At 42.3% G+C, this 18,876-nt stretch overlaps 1 protein-coding gene across 1 annotated transcript; it reads left to right on the forward strand.

Annotated features, from left to right (window-relative positions):
• Positions 1-6,827: 6,827 nt before the first annotated feature.
• Positions 6,828-18,749, forward strand: LOC135541845 (cyclin-dependent kinase 4-like). Its single transcript, XM_064968264.1, has 8 exons — positions 6,828-7,071; positions 8,683-8,907; positions 11,146-11,281; positions 13,990-14,157; positions 15,121-15,230; positions 17,520-17,570; positions 17,752-17,887; positions 18,178-18,749. The coding sequence occupies exons 2-8, from the start codon at positions 8,690-8,692 to the stop codon at positions 18,274-18,276; spliced, it is 918 nt and encodes a 305-aa protein (XP_064824336.1). The 5' UTR covers positions 6,828-7,071; positions 8,683-8,689; the 3' UTR covers positions 18,277-18,749.
• The last annotated feature ends 127 nt before the right edge of the window (positions 18,750-18,876 follow it).

Here is an 18,876-nt window from a genome sequence, read left to right on the forward strand (position 1 = left end):
ACACACACACACACACACACACACACACACACACACACACACACACACACACACACACACACACACACACACACACACACACACACACACACACACCGCCCTGGCTGAGTACAGTCTGTCTACACTCAGCCACGTCACCCACACGAAATGCACACAGATTGTACTGGCAAGGCAGCGTGTTCAAAGTACAAAGAAAACTCTCTCAGTTCAGCTGTCTAGCTTGTTTACCAGAAATACTACATTCACCAAGACTTATCTTCCCTGGCCCTGAACTTCTCACCCAATTATCCTCTTCCCATTATTGTGGGTCCTTACAAATCAATGATCAGCCTGACTACTCTTTGTCATTTGCTGCGGTTTTGACCATCGGAAACAAACAAATAGAGTGGAATAATAAACTCTAAAAGTGAAAATGATACAAAATAGGATACAGAATGTTGTGGATGCTCTTAATACGCCCCCCCACCCACCCATAACCCTGACTTATAAGAGTACTTAAAAGTAGGCACTACTGGATAATCTTGGTCCCTCAAACAAACTGACTGGAGATCATTCTACTCTCTGGTCTAGTAGTTGATAGGCTGCAGGCTGCCCAGGCCCTGTTAGCTCTTTGGTGGACAGATGGTCATCCCAACTCAGTGGTGCTACCGCAACCGTTATTGCAGCCAGCCACTCTGAGTGAAATATACCCTGGCATATGGGCCAGCATGGCAGGGAGGGTCCTGGCAGAGGGCCCACTGAGGGCCCACAGACAGGATAGGGCCCTGTGCTCGTTTGCCTGAGAGCATCCAACTTCACCATGGTGTTGGCAACTTACTAAGACAAGAGCTTCCCTCCTTCAGAATGTTATCGTTATAGGTGTTCAGACCCAACTGGGTCATGATGAAGTATATAATAGTATCATTAAGAAGCCCGGTTAACTTAAGTACAAATAGAACAGCATTGAAGGTATTAGAGAAATATTTTTGTGCCAAGCTAGCACATTTAGTTCCTTGGGAGTTGTGGGAACGTAGGTTTTTGGTTTCCCATTGGTTCTGGGAACAAAGCCATATGTTTCCTAAACATTAAAAGTGAACGTTTTTTAAACGTTCTGAGAATGGAAGTTAATATTTTGTCTGTTCTGGGAACATACATTTTTAAGTTGCTATGAGGTTCCCAGAAAGTTTTACTATGGTTCCCTGAAAGTTTTCCTGGGGTTTTAATAATGTTTTGAGAGTGGAAATTCTAGTTTCTTTGAAGATAATTAAATAACGTTCTGAGAACATGTTTCAATAAGACTTTTAACAACACTGCTCGCTTAACTGTTTTGAACTCCAAGCACAGAAATACATTTATTTCCCTAAGCATTAATCATGCAAACACATTTATTTTTTATTGTGGCATGGCATCAGTGAGAGGTAAACCTATGATCTTCTGTTCTCAATCCATGGAATTAGTCCACTGAGCCACCAGGAAGGATCTCGTATGCCATGTTTTTTTTAAACTCAAACAAAGCTGTTCATTTCAGTCTACTCAAACATACCCCATTTAAAAGGAAACGAGCACTCATTAAGATCAGGTGTAGTTAATTAGTGGCCATGGCCAACACACCTGAACACTCTTAACAAGATAGAGGATAGAGAGAGTTTTGTTGATGCAGAGAACGGAACGTACAATGTCTTCACAAAGTATTCACATGGTGAATCACACCCCTTGACTTTTTCCAAATGTTGTTATGTTACAGCCTGAATTTAAAATTGATTAAATTGAGATTTTGTGTCACTGGCCTACAGACAATACCACATAATGTGAAAGTTGAATTATGGTTTTGGACATTTTTACAAATTAATAAAAAATGAAAAGCTGAAATGTCTTGAGTTAAGAAGTATTCAACCCCTTTGTAATAGCAGTCTAAATAAATTCTAAGTATACATTTGCTTAACAAGTCACATAATAAGTTGCATTGACTCACTTCGTGTGCAATATTAGGTGTTTAACATTATTTTTGAATGACTTCCTCATCTCTATACCCCACACATACGATTACCTGTAAGGTCATTTCAACACAGATTCAACCACAAAGATTAGGGATGTTTTCCAATGCCTCGCAAAGAAGGGCACCTATTGGTAGACGGCAAAAACAAACAAACAGACATAGAGTATCCCCTTGAGCATGGTGAAGTTATTAATTACAATTTGTATGGTGTATCAATACACCCAGTCACTACAAAGATAGATGAGTCCTTCCTAACTCAGTTGCTGAAGAGGAAGGAAACCGCTCAGGGATTTCACCATGAGGCAAATGGTAACTTTAAAACAGTTACAGAGTATAATGACTGTGATAGGAGAACTTTGAGGATGGATCAACAACATTGTAGTTACTCCACAATACTAATCTAAATTACAAGGAAGACTGTAAAGAATAAAACATTCCAAAACATGCATCCTGTTTGCAATAAGGCACTAAAGTAGAACTGCAAAATATGTGGCTAAGAAATGAACTGTCCTGACTACAAAGTGTTATGTTTGGGGCAAATCCAACACAACACATCACTGAGTACCACTCTTAATATTTTCAAGTATGGTGGTGGCTGCATCATGTTATCGGTATGCTTGTTATCAGCAAGGACTAGGGAGTTTTTTAGGATAAAAATAAATGGAATAGAGCTAAGCACAGGTCAAATCCTAGAGGAAAACCTGGTTCAGTCTGCTTTTGAACAGACACTCTGTGTCACGTCCTGACCTTAGTTCCTTTTTTATGTCTCTGTTTTAGTTTGGTCAGGGCGTGAGTTGGGGTGGGCATTCAATGTTGTTTTTCTATGTTTTCCATTTCTGTGTTTGGCCTGGTATGGTTCTGAATCAGAGGCAGCTGTCAATCGTTGTCCCTGATTGAGAATCATACGTAGGTAACCTGTTTCCCCATTTTGGTTGTCAGTGATTGCTTTCTGTTTTGTGCGTATTCCTTACAGAACTGTTTCGTTTTCATTCTCGCTCTTTATTATTTTTGTCATTTCAGTGTTCAGTTTATTTTGTTTATTAAAATTAACACTTACCACACTGCACCTTGGTCCTCTTCTCCTTCACCAGACGAAAACCGTTACACTCTGAGACAAATTCACCTTTCAGCAGGACAATAACCTAAAACACAAGGCCAAATATACACTGGAGTTGTTTACCAATATGACAGTGAATGTTCCTGAGTGGCCTAGTTACAGTTTTGACTTAAATCATCTTGAAAATCTATGTCAAGACTTGAAAATGGCTGTCTAGTTATGATCAACAGCCAACTTGACAGAGCTTGAAGAATTCAAAAAATAATAATGTTAAAATATTGTATAATCCAGGTGTGCAAAGCTCTTTGAGACTCACCTAGAAATACTTCTAGCTGTAATCGGTGCCAAAGGTGATTCTAACATATATTGGCTCAAGGGTGTGGATCCGGATGTTAATTACATATTTCTGTATTTCATTTTTAATACATTTGCGATAATTTCTAAAAGCATGTTTTCACTTTGTCATTATGGGGTATTGTTTGTAGATGGGTGAGAGAAAAAATATACAGTGAACAAAAATATAAAACGCAATGTGCAACAATTTCAAGATTTTACTGAGTTATAGTTCATATAAGGAAATCAGTCAATTGAAATATATTACAGATAGGCATCTGTTGGTCACAGAAACCTTTAAAACAATTAGGGGCGTCTGGATCAGACAATTAGTAGGTATCTGGTGTGACCACCATTTGCCTCATGCAGTGCGACACATTTCCTTCGCATAGAGTTGATCAAGCTGTTGTTTCTGGCCTGTGGAATGTTGTCCCACTCCTCTTCAATGGCTGTGCGAAGTTGCTGGATATTGGTGAGAACTGAAACACGCTGTCGATTCAGAGCATCCCAAACATGCTCAATGGGTGACATGTCTGGTGAGTATACAGGCCATGGAAGAACTGGCACATGTTCTGCTTTCAGGAATTGTGTACTGATCCTTGCGACATGGGACCGTGCATTACCATACTGAAACATGAGGTGATGGCGGCGGATGAATGGTACGACAATGGGCTTCAGGATCTCGTCACAGTATCTCTGTGCATTCAAATTGCCATCGATAAAATGCAATTGTGTTCATTGTCCGTAGCTTATGTCTGGTCATACCATAACCCCACCGCCACTGCACTCTGTTCACAACATTGACAACAGCAAACCGCTCGCCCACACGATGCCATACTAGACTGGCGGTTCTGGGCTGGCGTGGTTACACATGATCTGCAGTTGTGAGGTTGGTTGGACGTACTGCCAAATTCTCTAAAACGACGTTGGTAGAGAAATTAACATTGCATTATCTCGCAACATGTCTGGTGGACATTCCTGCAATCAGCATGCCAATTGTACACTCCCTCAAAACTTGAGACATCTGTGGCATTGTGTTGTGTGACAAAACTGCAAATTTTAGAGTGGCATTTTATTGTCCCCAGCACAAGGTGCACCTGTGTAATGATCATGCTGTTTAATCAGCTTCTTGATATGCCACACCTGTCAGATGGAGAGATTATCATGGCAAAGGAGAAATGCTCAGTAACAGAGATGTAAACACATTTGTGTACAAAAATAGAGAGAAATTAGCTTTTGGTGCGTATGGAACATTTCTGTGATCTTTTATTTCAGCTCATGAACATATGACTGAACGCTTTACATGTAGTGCTTGTACTTTTGTTCAGTATATTTAATCCATTTTTAATTCAGGCTGTAACACAACAAATCTGAAATAAGTCAAGGGGTATACTTTCTGAAAGTTTTCTGACCATTACTAAAGTTTTCTTGTGGTTTTTATGGGATATTTTCTTAATGTTCTTGGAACAATGTGAGAACATGACTTTAAATAGAACCATAAGGAAACCTGAAGGAAACGTTATGCTGAAGTACTGAAATTCTCAAAGAAGAATGTTGTTTCTTAATGTTCTCTGAACAATTTGAGGACATTCCCAATTTCAAACCAGTTGGAATGTCACGCCCTGACCATAGAGAGTTTTTTATTCTTTATGTTGGTTAGGTCGGGGTGTGATTAGGGTGGGTCATCTAGGTGATTATATTTCTATGTTGGCCTGGTATGGTTCCCAATCAGAGGCAGCTGTTTATCGTTGTTTCTGATTGGAGATCATATTTAGGCAGCCATTTCCCCTTTGTGCTTTGTGGGATCTTGTTTAGGTATATTTGATAAAATGTACTTAGGTATCAAAAGTATTTAAAAAATTGAGTACTTTTTCCACCACTGGTTACAATCATTATCAGAATGGTAATAAACTGGTCTTATGTACAGATCTAAAACTAAAAGCATTGTATTTGGTTCAAAACATTCTCTAAGACCTAAACCTTAACTGGAGTTGTGTATAAAGTGTGTGACCATTGAACAAGTTGAGGAAGATAAACTCCTAGGTATAACATTGGATGATCAATTATCATGGGCAAGTTATATTGACACAGTTGTTGTGAAGATGGAGAGGGGTATGTCTGTTATAAAAATATGTTCTGTGATTTCGACAGAAATCACCTGTACTAGTGGTTCCAGCTCTGGTCTTCTCCCATCTTGATTACTGCCCTGTAATATGGTCAAGTGCAGCAAAGAAAGACCTAGCAAAGCTGCAGCTGGCTCAAAACAGAGCAGCATGCCTTGCTCTTAACTGCACATACAGAACTAACATCAACAACATGCCAGTCAGGTCGACGAGAGATTCACTGCTTCTCTTCTAGTTTTTATGAGAAATATTATTGTGATGACAATTCCAGATTGTCAGCATAATCAAATAACATTCAACTCAGACACCCATGCATGCCCCACAAGACATGCCACCAGGGGTCTCTCTTCACAGTCCCCAAGTCCAAACAAATTCACGGCAACACACAGTATTATACAGAGCCATAATTGCATGGAACTCCCTTCCATCTCCAATTACTCAAGCAAACAGCAAAATTACCTTTAAAAACGGATTAAATAACACCTCATGGAACGGCAGGATACACAAACACAAACACAGGCACACACACACACACACACACACACACACACACACACACACACACACACACACACACACACACACACACACACACACACACCATTTTTGTTGTTGTATTGTTTGTATTTTTTGTTGTTGTTGTATTGTTTGTATATCGTATTTTACATTTAAATGACTGTCCTTGTCTATCCGTGTTCTGTTACTTGTCATGTTTTGTGTTTTTTTTGTGGACCCTAGGAAGAGTAGCTGATGCTTCTGCAAAAGCTAATGGTTATCCAAATAAAATAAAATAAACAAATAGGGTTAGGGTATGGACATCCCAAGATCACGGAGAGCACTAACCAAATGAATATACAGAATCATTTCAGTTGAATAACTCATTCTGAATACTTCCTTTGGAATGCATGGGGGTTTGGTCTCTCACAGCAAACCAGAGTAGTAGATGAGCCTAGCAACAGCAGTTATCCGCCAATAGCAGCGCGATGAAGAGCTGGGAGGGGTTTGGTGCGCGGTCCTCATTCATCACTCACGGAGCTCTGCGCGCGCCGGGGCAGACCTGAGTCACAAACTCTTCTTCAATGTTTCTAGTGTAAATTGTCTATGAAGGAAATAAACCAGGTAATGTTTTACATGAGAAAAAAAGGTCAATAATTAGCATGTCATAGAAAACATTATTTATTAAAGATTCACTCACTCATAACGTTTATAAACATTTGAACATGTAGGCTAATTGGCAGATGTATCATACAACATAACTACTTAGTGGGTGGCTAAGTTATATGTTACAAAGCTGTCATGATTATTTTGGGGGGGGGGTAAATAGATGTTTGGCTCCGCCTTGTAAGGCGACAGGAAGCGCCTCCACTACCAAGTGATTTGCCTGTTTTAAGAAAAGTGAAGTAAGGCCGAAGTTAAATCGAAGGATTTGATCGAAGACATCCGCAAGTTTAGTGTGAAATCTATGTGCGACCTACCTCGAATGTGGTTTGATACTAAATAACCAAGTGAAAAACATGTTTTCGTTCATGCACTAAATGTAGCAGTATAGCCAGTTAACGTTAACGAAAACATCAAGAAACGTGGTAAGTAGCTTATTAGATCCAATTTAGTTAAAACACTGTTCACATCATCTTGTAAATATGTTTAAAAACCAGATGTCGCTAGTTGCAATGTATTCCTGCTAGTTTGGGGGCACTAGTGTCAGATCATAGGCCTGACCACACAAGTTCTGCACAACTTGGTGCATGGATTTCCTATTGCCTCTACAAATGTTTACCATGCCAAAGAGAAGTGTGGAACCATGATTTAACATTAAATATTTTTTGGCACGTCTTAAACTGCGTTTAAGAGTTATTGTGGCATATCGATTCTGTGTTTACTGATTTAATTAACAAAAAAAGAGTTATGGAGGAATCACATGTTTCAGGGGGGGGGGGAGGGGGCTTTCGTTTTCCTTCCTTATGCCGCAAGTTCTGTCCAATATTTTGCTAGCGTTACCTACTTTTGCTTGCTTAGAAGTTTTATTCTGGTGATAAAATACAAGGACAACTACATATTACATGATGGTTATTACCATTGTATATGGACATAGGTAAATTAAGAATGAAAGTTGTCCAACCTTTTGTTTTCTTGGGTAGAATATAGAGCCACAGGAAATATTTCAGATGTATTTGATGTACCATTGTTTGGACCATTTTAAATATAGGAAAAATACCAATTTGTTAAAATGTCCCGTCCTGGCCTGGTTGTCAACCAGGAGACTACCCATTGTATACTTGCTGGCTCTAGGAGTAGCTAAGGATGGCAACTTGGTAAAAACATTAAGGACTGGTTTCCCAGACCCAGATTAAGCCTAGACATTATATATGGTGAATCTCTATTGAAATAGTGTTTTTAGATTTCAGTTTCCATTGAACCCATCTAGACAGTAGGCTACAGTTCCTTTGACATGCCATGGGCCTATTTCAAGTCCCGTCTTGTGACTGTCGAATTTGTATAGCGCCTCACAATCATCAAACATAACATAGCCAGCCAGCACTACTATCATCCTCTTTTAAAACTTCACCAAATATTTTCTAAACATTACTTTTCTGGCACTCCCTTTTCTTTATTTTCAACTCTCCTTTTTGCAGCTTTTGTCTCATTGAGTTAATCTTCGAAAATTACCTTTTTGCCTCTGTGGAATTATATTAACTTTTTCTGCCCGTTCCCAAAAGCATTATTTGGTGTAGGCAATTTGGTGTGTTTACAATTAAGCCATAATGTTTAGGCTTATGCACTAATACCAGATAGCCTAAAATAATGACAGAAAAACCTCAATGTAGCCTATATGAATTGCACAAGAATGCTAGATTTATGGGTTTAAGGTATTGTTTCTCTTTATACAACTCACCACCCACCCGCCCTTCAGCCAGACAGTAGTGACCCTACACCATCCACGAGTTGTGAGTCAACCCACGCATCACTAACACACACAATCTTCCTGACAGCCTCTCCACTCTGGAATGCAGAGGTTACCCCAGCTAATGAGGTCAAGTGCTCTAGAAGGTGAAAGGTTGTTGGAGGGGTAATGAGCTGGACCTAAGACAGGTGGACCTCTATTTTGGAAAGCACGTGGCAGGGAGGTGACAGTGTTTTACTGTAGAAGGACATTGTAGTCATACCGTACCTATTGTTCTCTTTCCGTCTGCCAGCCAGGCCATGGCCCAGGGCAGTGAGGTCCAGTACGAGCCGGTGGCAGAGATCGGAGGCGGTGCATACGGGACGGTGTACAAAGCTCGGGACCTGGAGAGCGGCCAGTTTGTAGCTCTGAAGAGCGTTCGCGTCCAGACGGACCAAGATGGCCTCCCTATCTCCACAGTCAGAGAGGTGGCCCTGCTGAAGAGACTGGAGCAGTTTGACCATCCCAACGTGGTCAAGTTAGAACACATTCATTCATTGAACCTTTATTTAAAGTGATAGTTCACACCAAAATCAAAGATTGTCAAATGTTTTCAGGCCAGGAAAGAGGTCTAGTTTTCAGATGAGTTCACGTTCCATGCGACTTTTGTGCAGATCTAGGTATAAGCCTAAGTAGACTTCTTTCGAGGTCTGAAAACCAACACACCTACACACTAATAGGCCTTTGACGACCGATAAACACACATACTGGTTACATACTCTTGCTTTCAAATGTCAGTAGATTCATGTACATTTTGGGGTAGGTGCAACATAAGAAAGAACAATTCAAATGTTTGAGGGAAAAAGGTCTAACTGGTGTCTCCAAGTGGCCACACCTCTCCAAACTGTGCACAGTTCCTAAGTCATTTCAATGCACTTTTATGACTCAAGGAAAGAGCCTTCAACTAAAAGGTGTTTTTTTTAGCTCTCCTAGCTCTGCCATGAAGGAACTGAGGCAAGCACAATTTTTGTTTGGAACACAGTCCTGCGTCCCCACCATCACACAATTACTGTTTACGCAATCCAAAATCGTTTTATTATAATTTGCAATCTGGGTCAGCTGGGCATCATTTGAAAACTTCTTGCCAAAATGACTAGCTCAGTAATAAAATACGACCATAGTGTTTCACAAGGCACTTCAGACAAACAAATTGTAATTTTGGTGCGTATAGAATGGAGTCATGAGTGCATTCAAGTGTGGGTTCCCGAGGCAAATTTTCTTCACAATACGACAAACAGCTTAATTCATGTCAGGATGACCTAGGGTATGTCAAGTCATTCTTGGAAATGTTGATACTGTAAAGCGATCATAAACGTTGATGCTGTAAATTACATGAGTTTTCAGATATGGAAATGTGAAGTGCACATTTGGACTGTGTGGTTTGCTTGTATGACCGGCCGGGATGTCCTTGTCCCATCACGCTCCAGCGACTCGTGGGGGGCCGGCGCATGCACGCTGACACGGTTGCAAGCGTTACGGTGTTTCCTCCGACACATTGGTGCAGCTGGCTTCTGGGTTAAGCGAGCAGTGTGTCAAGAAGCAGTGTTGCTTGGCAGGGTCATTTCCCGGAGGACGCATGGCTCTCAACCTTTGCCTCTCCAGAGTCTGCACGGGAGTTGCAGCCATGGGACAATACTGTAACTACTAATTGGATATCATGAAAAAGGCAAAGGAAGAAAAAAAATACTTTAAAAAGGGAATGAATCCCATAAAGTAATCAACACACCCATACACTTAAATTGTTCCTCTCCACCAATAGCGCCTTTGAACTGCATAAACATGCACAAACACATTAACACAGTCACAAACGCTCTCAATCACACAGTTGGTGTTGGTTTTGTTGTGACTTGTAGCCTGAGACTTCAGTTTTGACCTGATCGCCTGTATCTCTACAGCCCTCCGCCCACATAGCCACAGAACTGGGTAATGCTTAAGGACTGACTGGTATGTTTTGATAAGTAGGTTCTATAAAGGTTATTAGCTAGCGATGGACTCACCATGGCATGCCTCTCATTCAGATTATGATGAATGACCATAAACTTGTCTGTTTGACTGTGTATTAAGAGCGATCCCACACATGGTATGTGTGCTGCTGTCAGGTGCTTGGATTTTAACCTGCACCACAATAATGACTAATCTCTGAGAAGGCATGGCAGCTGAAATGTTACCTGAACTGTAGTGCTGGTTAAATTAAATCCCTTGAGACCAGCACACACAATGGGCTTGCTCTCTATCTGGTGTTGTGGATGGCCCAGCACTAGTGTAAAAGTTAGGGATGTGTGCATATCACTCACACACTCTGTATGTCTACGTCAGGCTCATGGACGTGTGTGTTCTGTGTTTGTGTGTATGTCAGGCTCATGGGCGTGTGTGTTCTGTGTTTGTGTGTACGTCAGGCTCATGGGCATGTGTGTTCTGTGTTTGCGTGTACGTCAGGCTCATGGGTGTGTGTGTTTTGTGTTTGCGTGTACGTCAGGCTCATGGGCGTGTGTGTTCTGTGTTTGCGTGTACGTCAGGCTCATGGGCGTGTGTGTTCTGTGTTTGCGTGTACGTCAGGCTCATGGGCGTGTGTGTTCTGTGTTTGCGTGTACGTCAGGCTCATGGGCGTGTGTGTTCTGTGTTTGCGTGTACGTCAGGCTCATGGGCGTGTGTGTTCTGTGTTTGTGTGTACGTCAGGCTCATGGGCGTGTGTGTTCTGTGTTTGTGTGTACGTCAGGCTCATGGACGTGTGTGCCACCCTGAGGACGGATCAGGAGACTAAAGTCACCCTGGTGTTTGAGCACGTGGACCAGGACCTTAAGACCTACCTAGAGAAGGCCCCCGCCCCAGGACTGCCCCCCAGCCGCATCCAAGTAAGAAGCCCCCTCAGTTCCCCGTTAGCCATGTAAAATATAACATATTAGGTCCCCGTAAACCATGTAAAATATAACCTATTAGGTCCCTGTAAAACCAAGTTAAATACACTACATGACCAAAAGGAAAGGGCCTTCCCCAAACTAGAAAGTTGGAAGCACAGAATCGTCTAGAATGTCATTGTATGCTGTAGCGTTAAGATTTACCTTTACTGGAACTAAGGGGCCCGACCCATGAAAAACAGCCCCAGACCATTATTCCTCCTCCAACAAACTTTACATCTGGCACTATGCATTCGGGCAGGTAGCGTTCTCCTGGCATCCGCCAAACCCAGATTCGTCCGTCGGACTGCCAGATGGTTAAGCGTGATTCATCAATCCAGAGAACGCGTTTCAACTGCTCCAGAGTCCAATGGAGGCGAGCTTTACACCAGTCCAGCCAACGCTTGGCATTGCGCATGGTGATCTTAGACTTGTGTGCGGCTGCTTGGCCATGGAAACCCATTTCATGCAGGTCTAGACGAACATTTATTGTACTGACGTTGCTTCCAGAGGCAGTTTGGATTGGAACTCGGTAGGAAGTGTTACAAACAAGGATATGTTTTTTTTACGCGCTACGCACTTAATCACTCACCGGTCCTGTTCGGTGAGCTTGTGTGAGCTTGTGTGGCCTTCCACTTTGCGGCTGAGCCGTTGTTGCTTCCACTTTACAATAACAGCACTTACAGTTGACCTGGGCAGAAATTTGACGAACTGACTTGTTGGAAAGGTGGCATTCTATGATGATGCCAAGTTGAAAGTCACTGAGCTTTTCAGTAAGGCCATTGTACTGCCAATGTTTGTATATGGAGATTGCATGGCTGTGTGCTCGATTTTATACACCTGTCTGCAACGGGTGTGGCTGAAATAGTGGAATCCACTATTTTGAAGGGGTGTCCACATACTTTTGTATATATAGTGTTTAACATATTAGGTCATGTTTGTATTTCTATTTTTTATTTCACCTTTATTTAACCAGGTAGGCAAGTTGAGAACAAGTTCTCATTTACAACTGCGACCTGGCCAAGATAAAGCATAGCAGTGTGAACTGAACAACAGAGTTACACATGGAGTAAACAATAAACAAGTCAATAACACAGTAGCAAAAAATTTAAAAAAAAGAGTCTTTATACATTGTGTGCAAAAGGCATGAGGAGGTAGGCGAATAATTACAATTTAGCAGATTAACACTGGAGTGATAAATTATCAGATGGTCATGTGCAGGTAGAGATACTGGTGTGCAAAAGAGCAGAAAAGTAAATCAATAAAAACAGTATGGGGATGAGGTAGGTAAATTGGGTGAGCTATTTACCGATGGACTATGTACAGCTGCAGCGATCGGTTAGCTGCTCAGATAGCAAATGAAAGGCAGCCAAATGAGGTGTTGGCTTTAGGGATGATCAGTGAGATACACCTGCTGGAGCGCGTGCCACGGGTGGGTGTTGTAATCGTGAACTGAGATAAGGCGGAACTTTACCTAGCATGGACTTGTAGATGACCTGGAGCCAGTGGGTCAGGTGATTAATAAGTAGCGAGGACCAGCCGACTAGAGCATACAGGTTGCAGTGGTGGGTGGTATAAGGTGCTTTAGTAACAAAACGGATGGCACTGTGATAAACTGCATCCAGTTTGCTGAGTAGAGTATTGGAAGCTATTTTGTAGATGACATCGCCAAAGTCTAGGATCGGTAGGATAGTCAGTTTTACTAGGATAAGTTTGGCGGCGTGAGTGAAGGAGGTTTTGTTGCGGAATAGAAAGCCGACTCTAGATTTGATTTTAGATTGGAGATGTTTGATATGAGTCTGGAAGGAGAGTTTACAGTCGAGCCGGACACCTAGGTACTTATAGATGTCCACATATTCTAGGTTGGAACCATCCAGGGTGGTGATGCTAGTCGGGCGTGCGGGTGCAGGCAGTGAACGGTTGAAAAGCATGCATTTGGTTTTACTATCGTTTAAGAGCAGTTGGAGGCCACGGAAGGAGTGTTGTATGGCATTGAAGCTCGTTTGGAGGTTTCCAAGGAAGTGCTAGAGGCATCACTATAGACACCCTGGTTCAAACCCAGGCTGCATCACAACCGGCCATGATTGGGAGTATAGGGTGGCGCACAATTGGACCAGCGTCTTCTGGGTTTGGCTGGTTTAGGCCGTCATTGTAAATAAGAATTTGTTCTTAACTGACTTGCCTAGTTAAATAAAAAAATTGGCATAGCCAGATCAGGGCCTAACATAAGGACAACTCAGAGTATGCTATTCTGTTCTTCTGAAGTAGATTACATTTTCTTCATATCATGTTTCTTTAGACCCGTCTAAAATATGTAATGGATGTATTGTGATAGTGTAGGTTATATTACATGGATTTATTAGACTGTTTAAAATGTAGATGTTCCAAAGGTCTGCATCAATGGCTGGTACACTACGCGTGGAAGCTAGGAGTTGCTAAATGTGTTTGTTATTTAACTGTCAGTTACCGTGAGACCGGCAGTTGACAATCACCGGCTGATAGAATTTCATGACCACCACAGCCCTATCCAGGCTTGTTTGCACACAGGACCAGCTGTACAGTCAGTATAGGTTTCCCTCTCATTCTACCTGGCTGGTTGTGATGGAAGACTGTTCAGTGGGTCGAGCATGGTACGCAGGTTAAATGTGTCCCCCTGTGTGTGATAGGACCTGATGCGTCAGTTGCTGTGTGGCCTGGCATTCCTCCACTCGAACCGCGTGGTGCACCGGGACCTGAAGCCAGAGAACATCCTGGTCACCAGCCGTGGTCAGGTGAAGCTGGCCGACTTTGGACTGGCAAGGATCTACAGCTACCACATGGCCCTCACTCCTGTGGTAGGAAGACACACACTATGGTTGAGCATTGAAGGGGTCTCTGTGCATTCACCATAATGCTTACTTATGCTTTACACTTGGCATAAATACTCATATGCATTCATACTTCTCTCTCATCCTACTCATATCAAATCAAATGCATTTTTTTCTTCTTGTGGCATCTCTTGGGGAACTGGGGGGGGGGGGTCTTGGAGGGCTGGCGTTTGGGAGCTTGGGTTGAGGGATCGCTGGTTCGGGTCCCCGTTTTTGACCTTGTGGGAGATCTGTCGACCCTGGTTGCATCACTAATGTGATATAGTTGTTGAGCGGCTTCACTGCAAGTATATATTGTATGTTTTAAATATTCAATTAAAAAAATGTATTTGTCATGTGCCAAATACAACAGGGTAGACTTTATGGTGAAATGCTTACTTATGAGCCCTTTCCCAACTATGCAGAGTTAGACAGTATTTTTGTGTGTGCAAAAAATAAAAGGATATAGTAGCACAAAAAAAATAACGAGGCTATATACAAAGAGTATAAGTACTGATTCAATGTGCCGGGGAGGTAGTTGTGGTAATCTGTACATGTAGGTAGGGGTAAATGTGACTAGGCAATCAGGATAGACTAACAGGATGAATCCCTGAACAAATTCCAGTCTTTGCTAGAGAAACAGTCCTGTAGCTTAGCATCTGTTTCATCGCACCACTTCCGTATTGAGCTCGTCAAAGGTACTTCCTGTTTGAGTTTTTGCTTTTAAGCAGGAATCAGGATAGACTTCTGGTCAGATTTGCCAAATGGATGGTGTGGGAGGGCTTTGTATGTGTCTCTGTGTGGAGTAAAGGTGATCTAGAGTGTTTTGTTTTGCGTCTAATTGCACATGTGACATGCTGGTATAAATTCGGTATGGCAGATTTAAGTTTTCATGCATTAAAATTAATATGCATTCATAATACTACCAACTCTCTCCTCCACGACTCTCAGGTGGTGACTCTGTGGTACAGGCCTCCTGAGGTCCTGCTCCAGTCCACCTACGCCACGCCTGTGGACATCTGGAGCACGGGCTGCATCTTTGCTGAGATGTTCCGACGCAAGTGAGTGGTCAGGGCTTGTGAAGGCTTATTTGATGTACTGGGAAATACCTGTATTTATCTTTTTGAGACTCGTAATGTACAATGAGTGTTCAAAACATTAAGAACACCGTCCTAATATTGAGTTGCACCCCCCCCCCCCCCTGACCTCAGAACAGCCTCAATTGGTCAGAGCATGGAGCGTGTCGAAAGCGTTCCACAGGGATGCTGGCCCATGTTGACTCCAATGCATCCCAATTATATCAAATTGGCTGGATGTCCAACAATGCTTGGTTAAGTAAAAATAGAAAATACAAGTAACATAATCAAACAGCAGCAGTAAAATAACAAGCGAGGCTATATAAAGAGGGTACCGATAAAGAGTCAATGTACGGTTACTGGCCCAACGCTCTAACCATTAGGGTACCCACCACCCCCTACCTGCCGCCCTTTTGTCCAGATGGGAAAGGGCAGTGTTGAGTTCAATAGGGATTACATCATCTGTGGATCCGTTGGGGCAGTATACAAATTGGAGTGGGTCTAGAGTTTCTGTGATAATGGTGTTGATGTGAGCATGACCAGTCTTTCAAAGCACTTCATGGCTACGGACGTGAGTGCTACGGGTCTGTAGTCATTTAGGCAGGTTACCTTCGCTTTCTTGGGCAGGAGAACTAGGCCGGTGTAGTACGATTCGATCTTAGTCCTGTATTGGCGCTTTGCCTGTTTTTTGTTGTTCGTTGGAGGTCATAGCGGGATTTCTTATAGGCTTCCGGGTTAAGAGTCCCGCTCACTGAGAGCTGTAGCTCTAGCCTTTAGCTCAGTGCGGATGTTGCCTGTAATCCATGGCTTCTGGTTGGGGTATGAACTTAGGGTCACTGTGAGGACGACGTCCGATGCACTTATTGATGAAGCCAGTGACTGTTGTGGTGTACTCCTCAATGCCATCGGAAGAATTCCGGAACATATTTCAGTCTGTGCTAGCAAAACAGTCCTGTAGTTTAGCATCTGCTTCATCTGACCACTTTCTTATTGACCGAGTCACTGGTGCTTCCTGCTTTAGTTTTTGCTTGACAGCAGAAATCAGGAGGATAGAATTATGGTCAGATTTGCCAAATGGAGGGAGAACTTTGTCCACATCTCTGTGTGTGGAATAAAGGTGGTCTAGCGCTGCGATGCAGTGCCTTTGACCACCTCGCCACTCGGGAGGCCCTTAATCTGACATTCTAACATGATTCCCATTGGATTTATCGATAATATTCCACACGGCAAAGTAAACACTCATGGCCAGATTACCGAACGGGCACCCAGGGTACATGCCCCGGGGCCCCCAGGTAGCATATGATAGCAGAAATGTGTAGAATTGCAGGAAATTGGACCAATTCTACACATTTTTGCTATCATATGCTATCTGGTGGACCGCTGGAGGTCGGGGGCCCTGAATGCTATACCATGGTTGCCCTTAGTTTGAAGATGTAATCCAGAAACAGGTTTTTTTTCCATCTCTTTAGCTATCATACTCTAATTCCACTGATTTCAAAACTCTATCCACCAGAAAGTGGAGATCAACACTGATGCAGCTCCACTACATGATACATAAATTTAAAAAAAAGAAGCTGTAATCGACAAGATTACCAACAGACTTATCAGCTCAATTAGACAGAAGCCTTCTGTATGGCAGACCAATCTGAACTCCTCTCGGCATGTCCAGCCCACTCATTATCCCAGCCAATCATGGTTAGTGAGAAGGTTGTTCGCTTTTTTTGTGGCTTAACCAAATAGGCTCGTAATTTAACAATTGTATTCGTATTTACAGATGGCATACACATTTGTTATTAAGGCACATGAAAGTTCACGTGTTCCAGAAGGCATTTCTGCCAAAAAAACAACACATTTTGATTTAAAAAAATACATTTTTGTTCAAATGGCTCTCCTGTGAAGTAGTGACCCGCGACATATGCCTAGTTTCCTGAAACGAGTCACATATGGAGCAAGACGAACCCAATTTGTTTCTGGCTGTAGTGTGACCGAGCACTCATTTCTGTGATTATGCTGCCACCATGTAGTCAAATGGCAGTATAGCAGACTACTGCTGTGGCACTCAGGGATTCTTCTTGTATCATTATGGTCCCACACTAACGACCAGGCCACACCAGTCTACACAGAATGGTCAGCCAGGCCCCTGTAATCTCCCACAGACATGGCCATAGGTCGGTACAATAAAATGGGGACATTTAGACAGACGGTAGTGCTTTTTTCACAGCTGGGGAAATTGGCCAACAGCACTTTAACCCAAATCCAAACTCTCTCACGTAGACCATTGTTCTGTGGAGACTCTGAAGTGGACCAACTGGGAAAGATATTCAAGTGAGTATAGGCTGGAATCTCTTTGTTTGTATCCCAAATGGCACCCTATATAGTGCACTTCTTTTGACAAGTGCCATTTGGGACGTAACCGTCTTGTCACTTTGGATCAGTCTTCTGTCAATTCCTTCTGAAACGCTTGCCAAACTGACTGGCTTGAAACTTCCTGTCTGCCATTCCACAGTGTGATTGGCCTGCCACCTGAGGAGGAGTGGCCTGCTGATGTCACCCTCTCACGACACAACTTCAGTCCTATCAGCCCCCGCCCAATCACCGACTACGCTCCAGAGATCAATAAACAGGGGACAGAGTTGCTGCTGGTGAGACTTCTTGGTTTTCTAACCAGCTGTGGAGGGTATTCGGTTTGAAAACAAACTTTTTTGTAGCATTGAAATGCAAAATGGTAGAATTGTATAAACCGGTCCAGGATCCACTTGGGTTAGTGTGAATCCTGGCCAAAAGTGTATTCTTTTATTATCCAGACCAATGCTTGTAAAAGCTATGATTAACAAAATAAAGTTATGGCGGTATACAAGATAGGACAAACCCTACTTGTAATTGTCTTACTTGATTCACATTTGTAAACTCAAGTGTTCTGTTTTTCCCACAGAAAATGCTAACTTTTGACCCTCTAAGAAGAATCTCTGCCCTGAATGCTCTAGAACATCCTTACTTCCAGGAGAATGAGGAAGAAGTGACAAATGGTTGAAATGCAGTTAATGACATGGAAGGACGGTACCATGAGGAATGGTAACCCTGACTCCATTTGTGTAATTGTCATTCAGTGCATTTCAGGCCAGGTTCCTATTGTGGGTCCTTAAAAAAAATAAAAAATAAATCTTACTACACAAGCTAGTCACACCCGGTGGACCACCTGGAGAATGTAAGGCGAGAAGTGGGGTTTTAGGACCGTATGGATATGAACCTGAAGAGGGATTGACTCGTTCATTCCCCAAGTGAAATGTGCACCCATACATACAACATGGAATAACTGTCCTGAGTCATTAATATTATAGCTTAATGTATTTTTGTAAATTCACACATGAACACAAGTAGCTAAGTGGCATTTGTTGAACAGGTTTACAGGCCAAATGTATTTTTCTGTACCAAGCATCCCTCCCAATGTATTTTTCTGTACCAAGCATCCCTCCCAATGTAGACTAATAAAGCTGCTCCAATCAACTAACAGGCATTTAACTGTACATTTTATATCCCTTTTCAATTTCTAGGTTAATTCAAAGTGTGTTAATTAATGTCTTGTTTGCTTCTTTAATCTGAAATGACTTCAGATTCACAAATTCAGAAGTGA

Source organism: Oncorhynchus masou, chromosome 6, assembly GCF_036934945.1.
Source record: "Oncorhynchus masou masou isolate Uvic2021 chromosome 6, UVic_Omas_1.1, whole genome shotgun sequence".
NCBI lineage: Eukaryota > Metazoa > Chordata > Actinopteri > Salmoniformes > Salmonidae > Oncorhynchus > Oncorhynchus masou.

What these genes read in the sequence shown, in the direction of transcription:
- LOC135541845 (XM_064968264.1), top strand. Translation starts at nt 8,690, where the DNA reads ATGGCCCAGGGCAGTGAGGTCCAGTACGAGCCGGTGGCAGAGATCGGA. An exon ending in TGCCCCCCAGCCGCATCCAA is followed by an intron (nt 11,282 to 13,989) that starts GTAAGAAGCCCC and finishes TGTGTGTGATAG; the next exon opens with GACCTGATGCGTCAGTTGCT. An exon ending in ACATGGCCCTCACTCCTGTG is followed by an intron (nt 14,158 to 15,120) that starts GTAGGAAGACAC and finishes CACGACTCTCAG; the next exon opens with GTGGTGACTCTGTGGTACAG.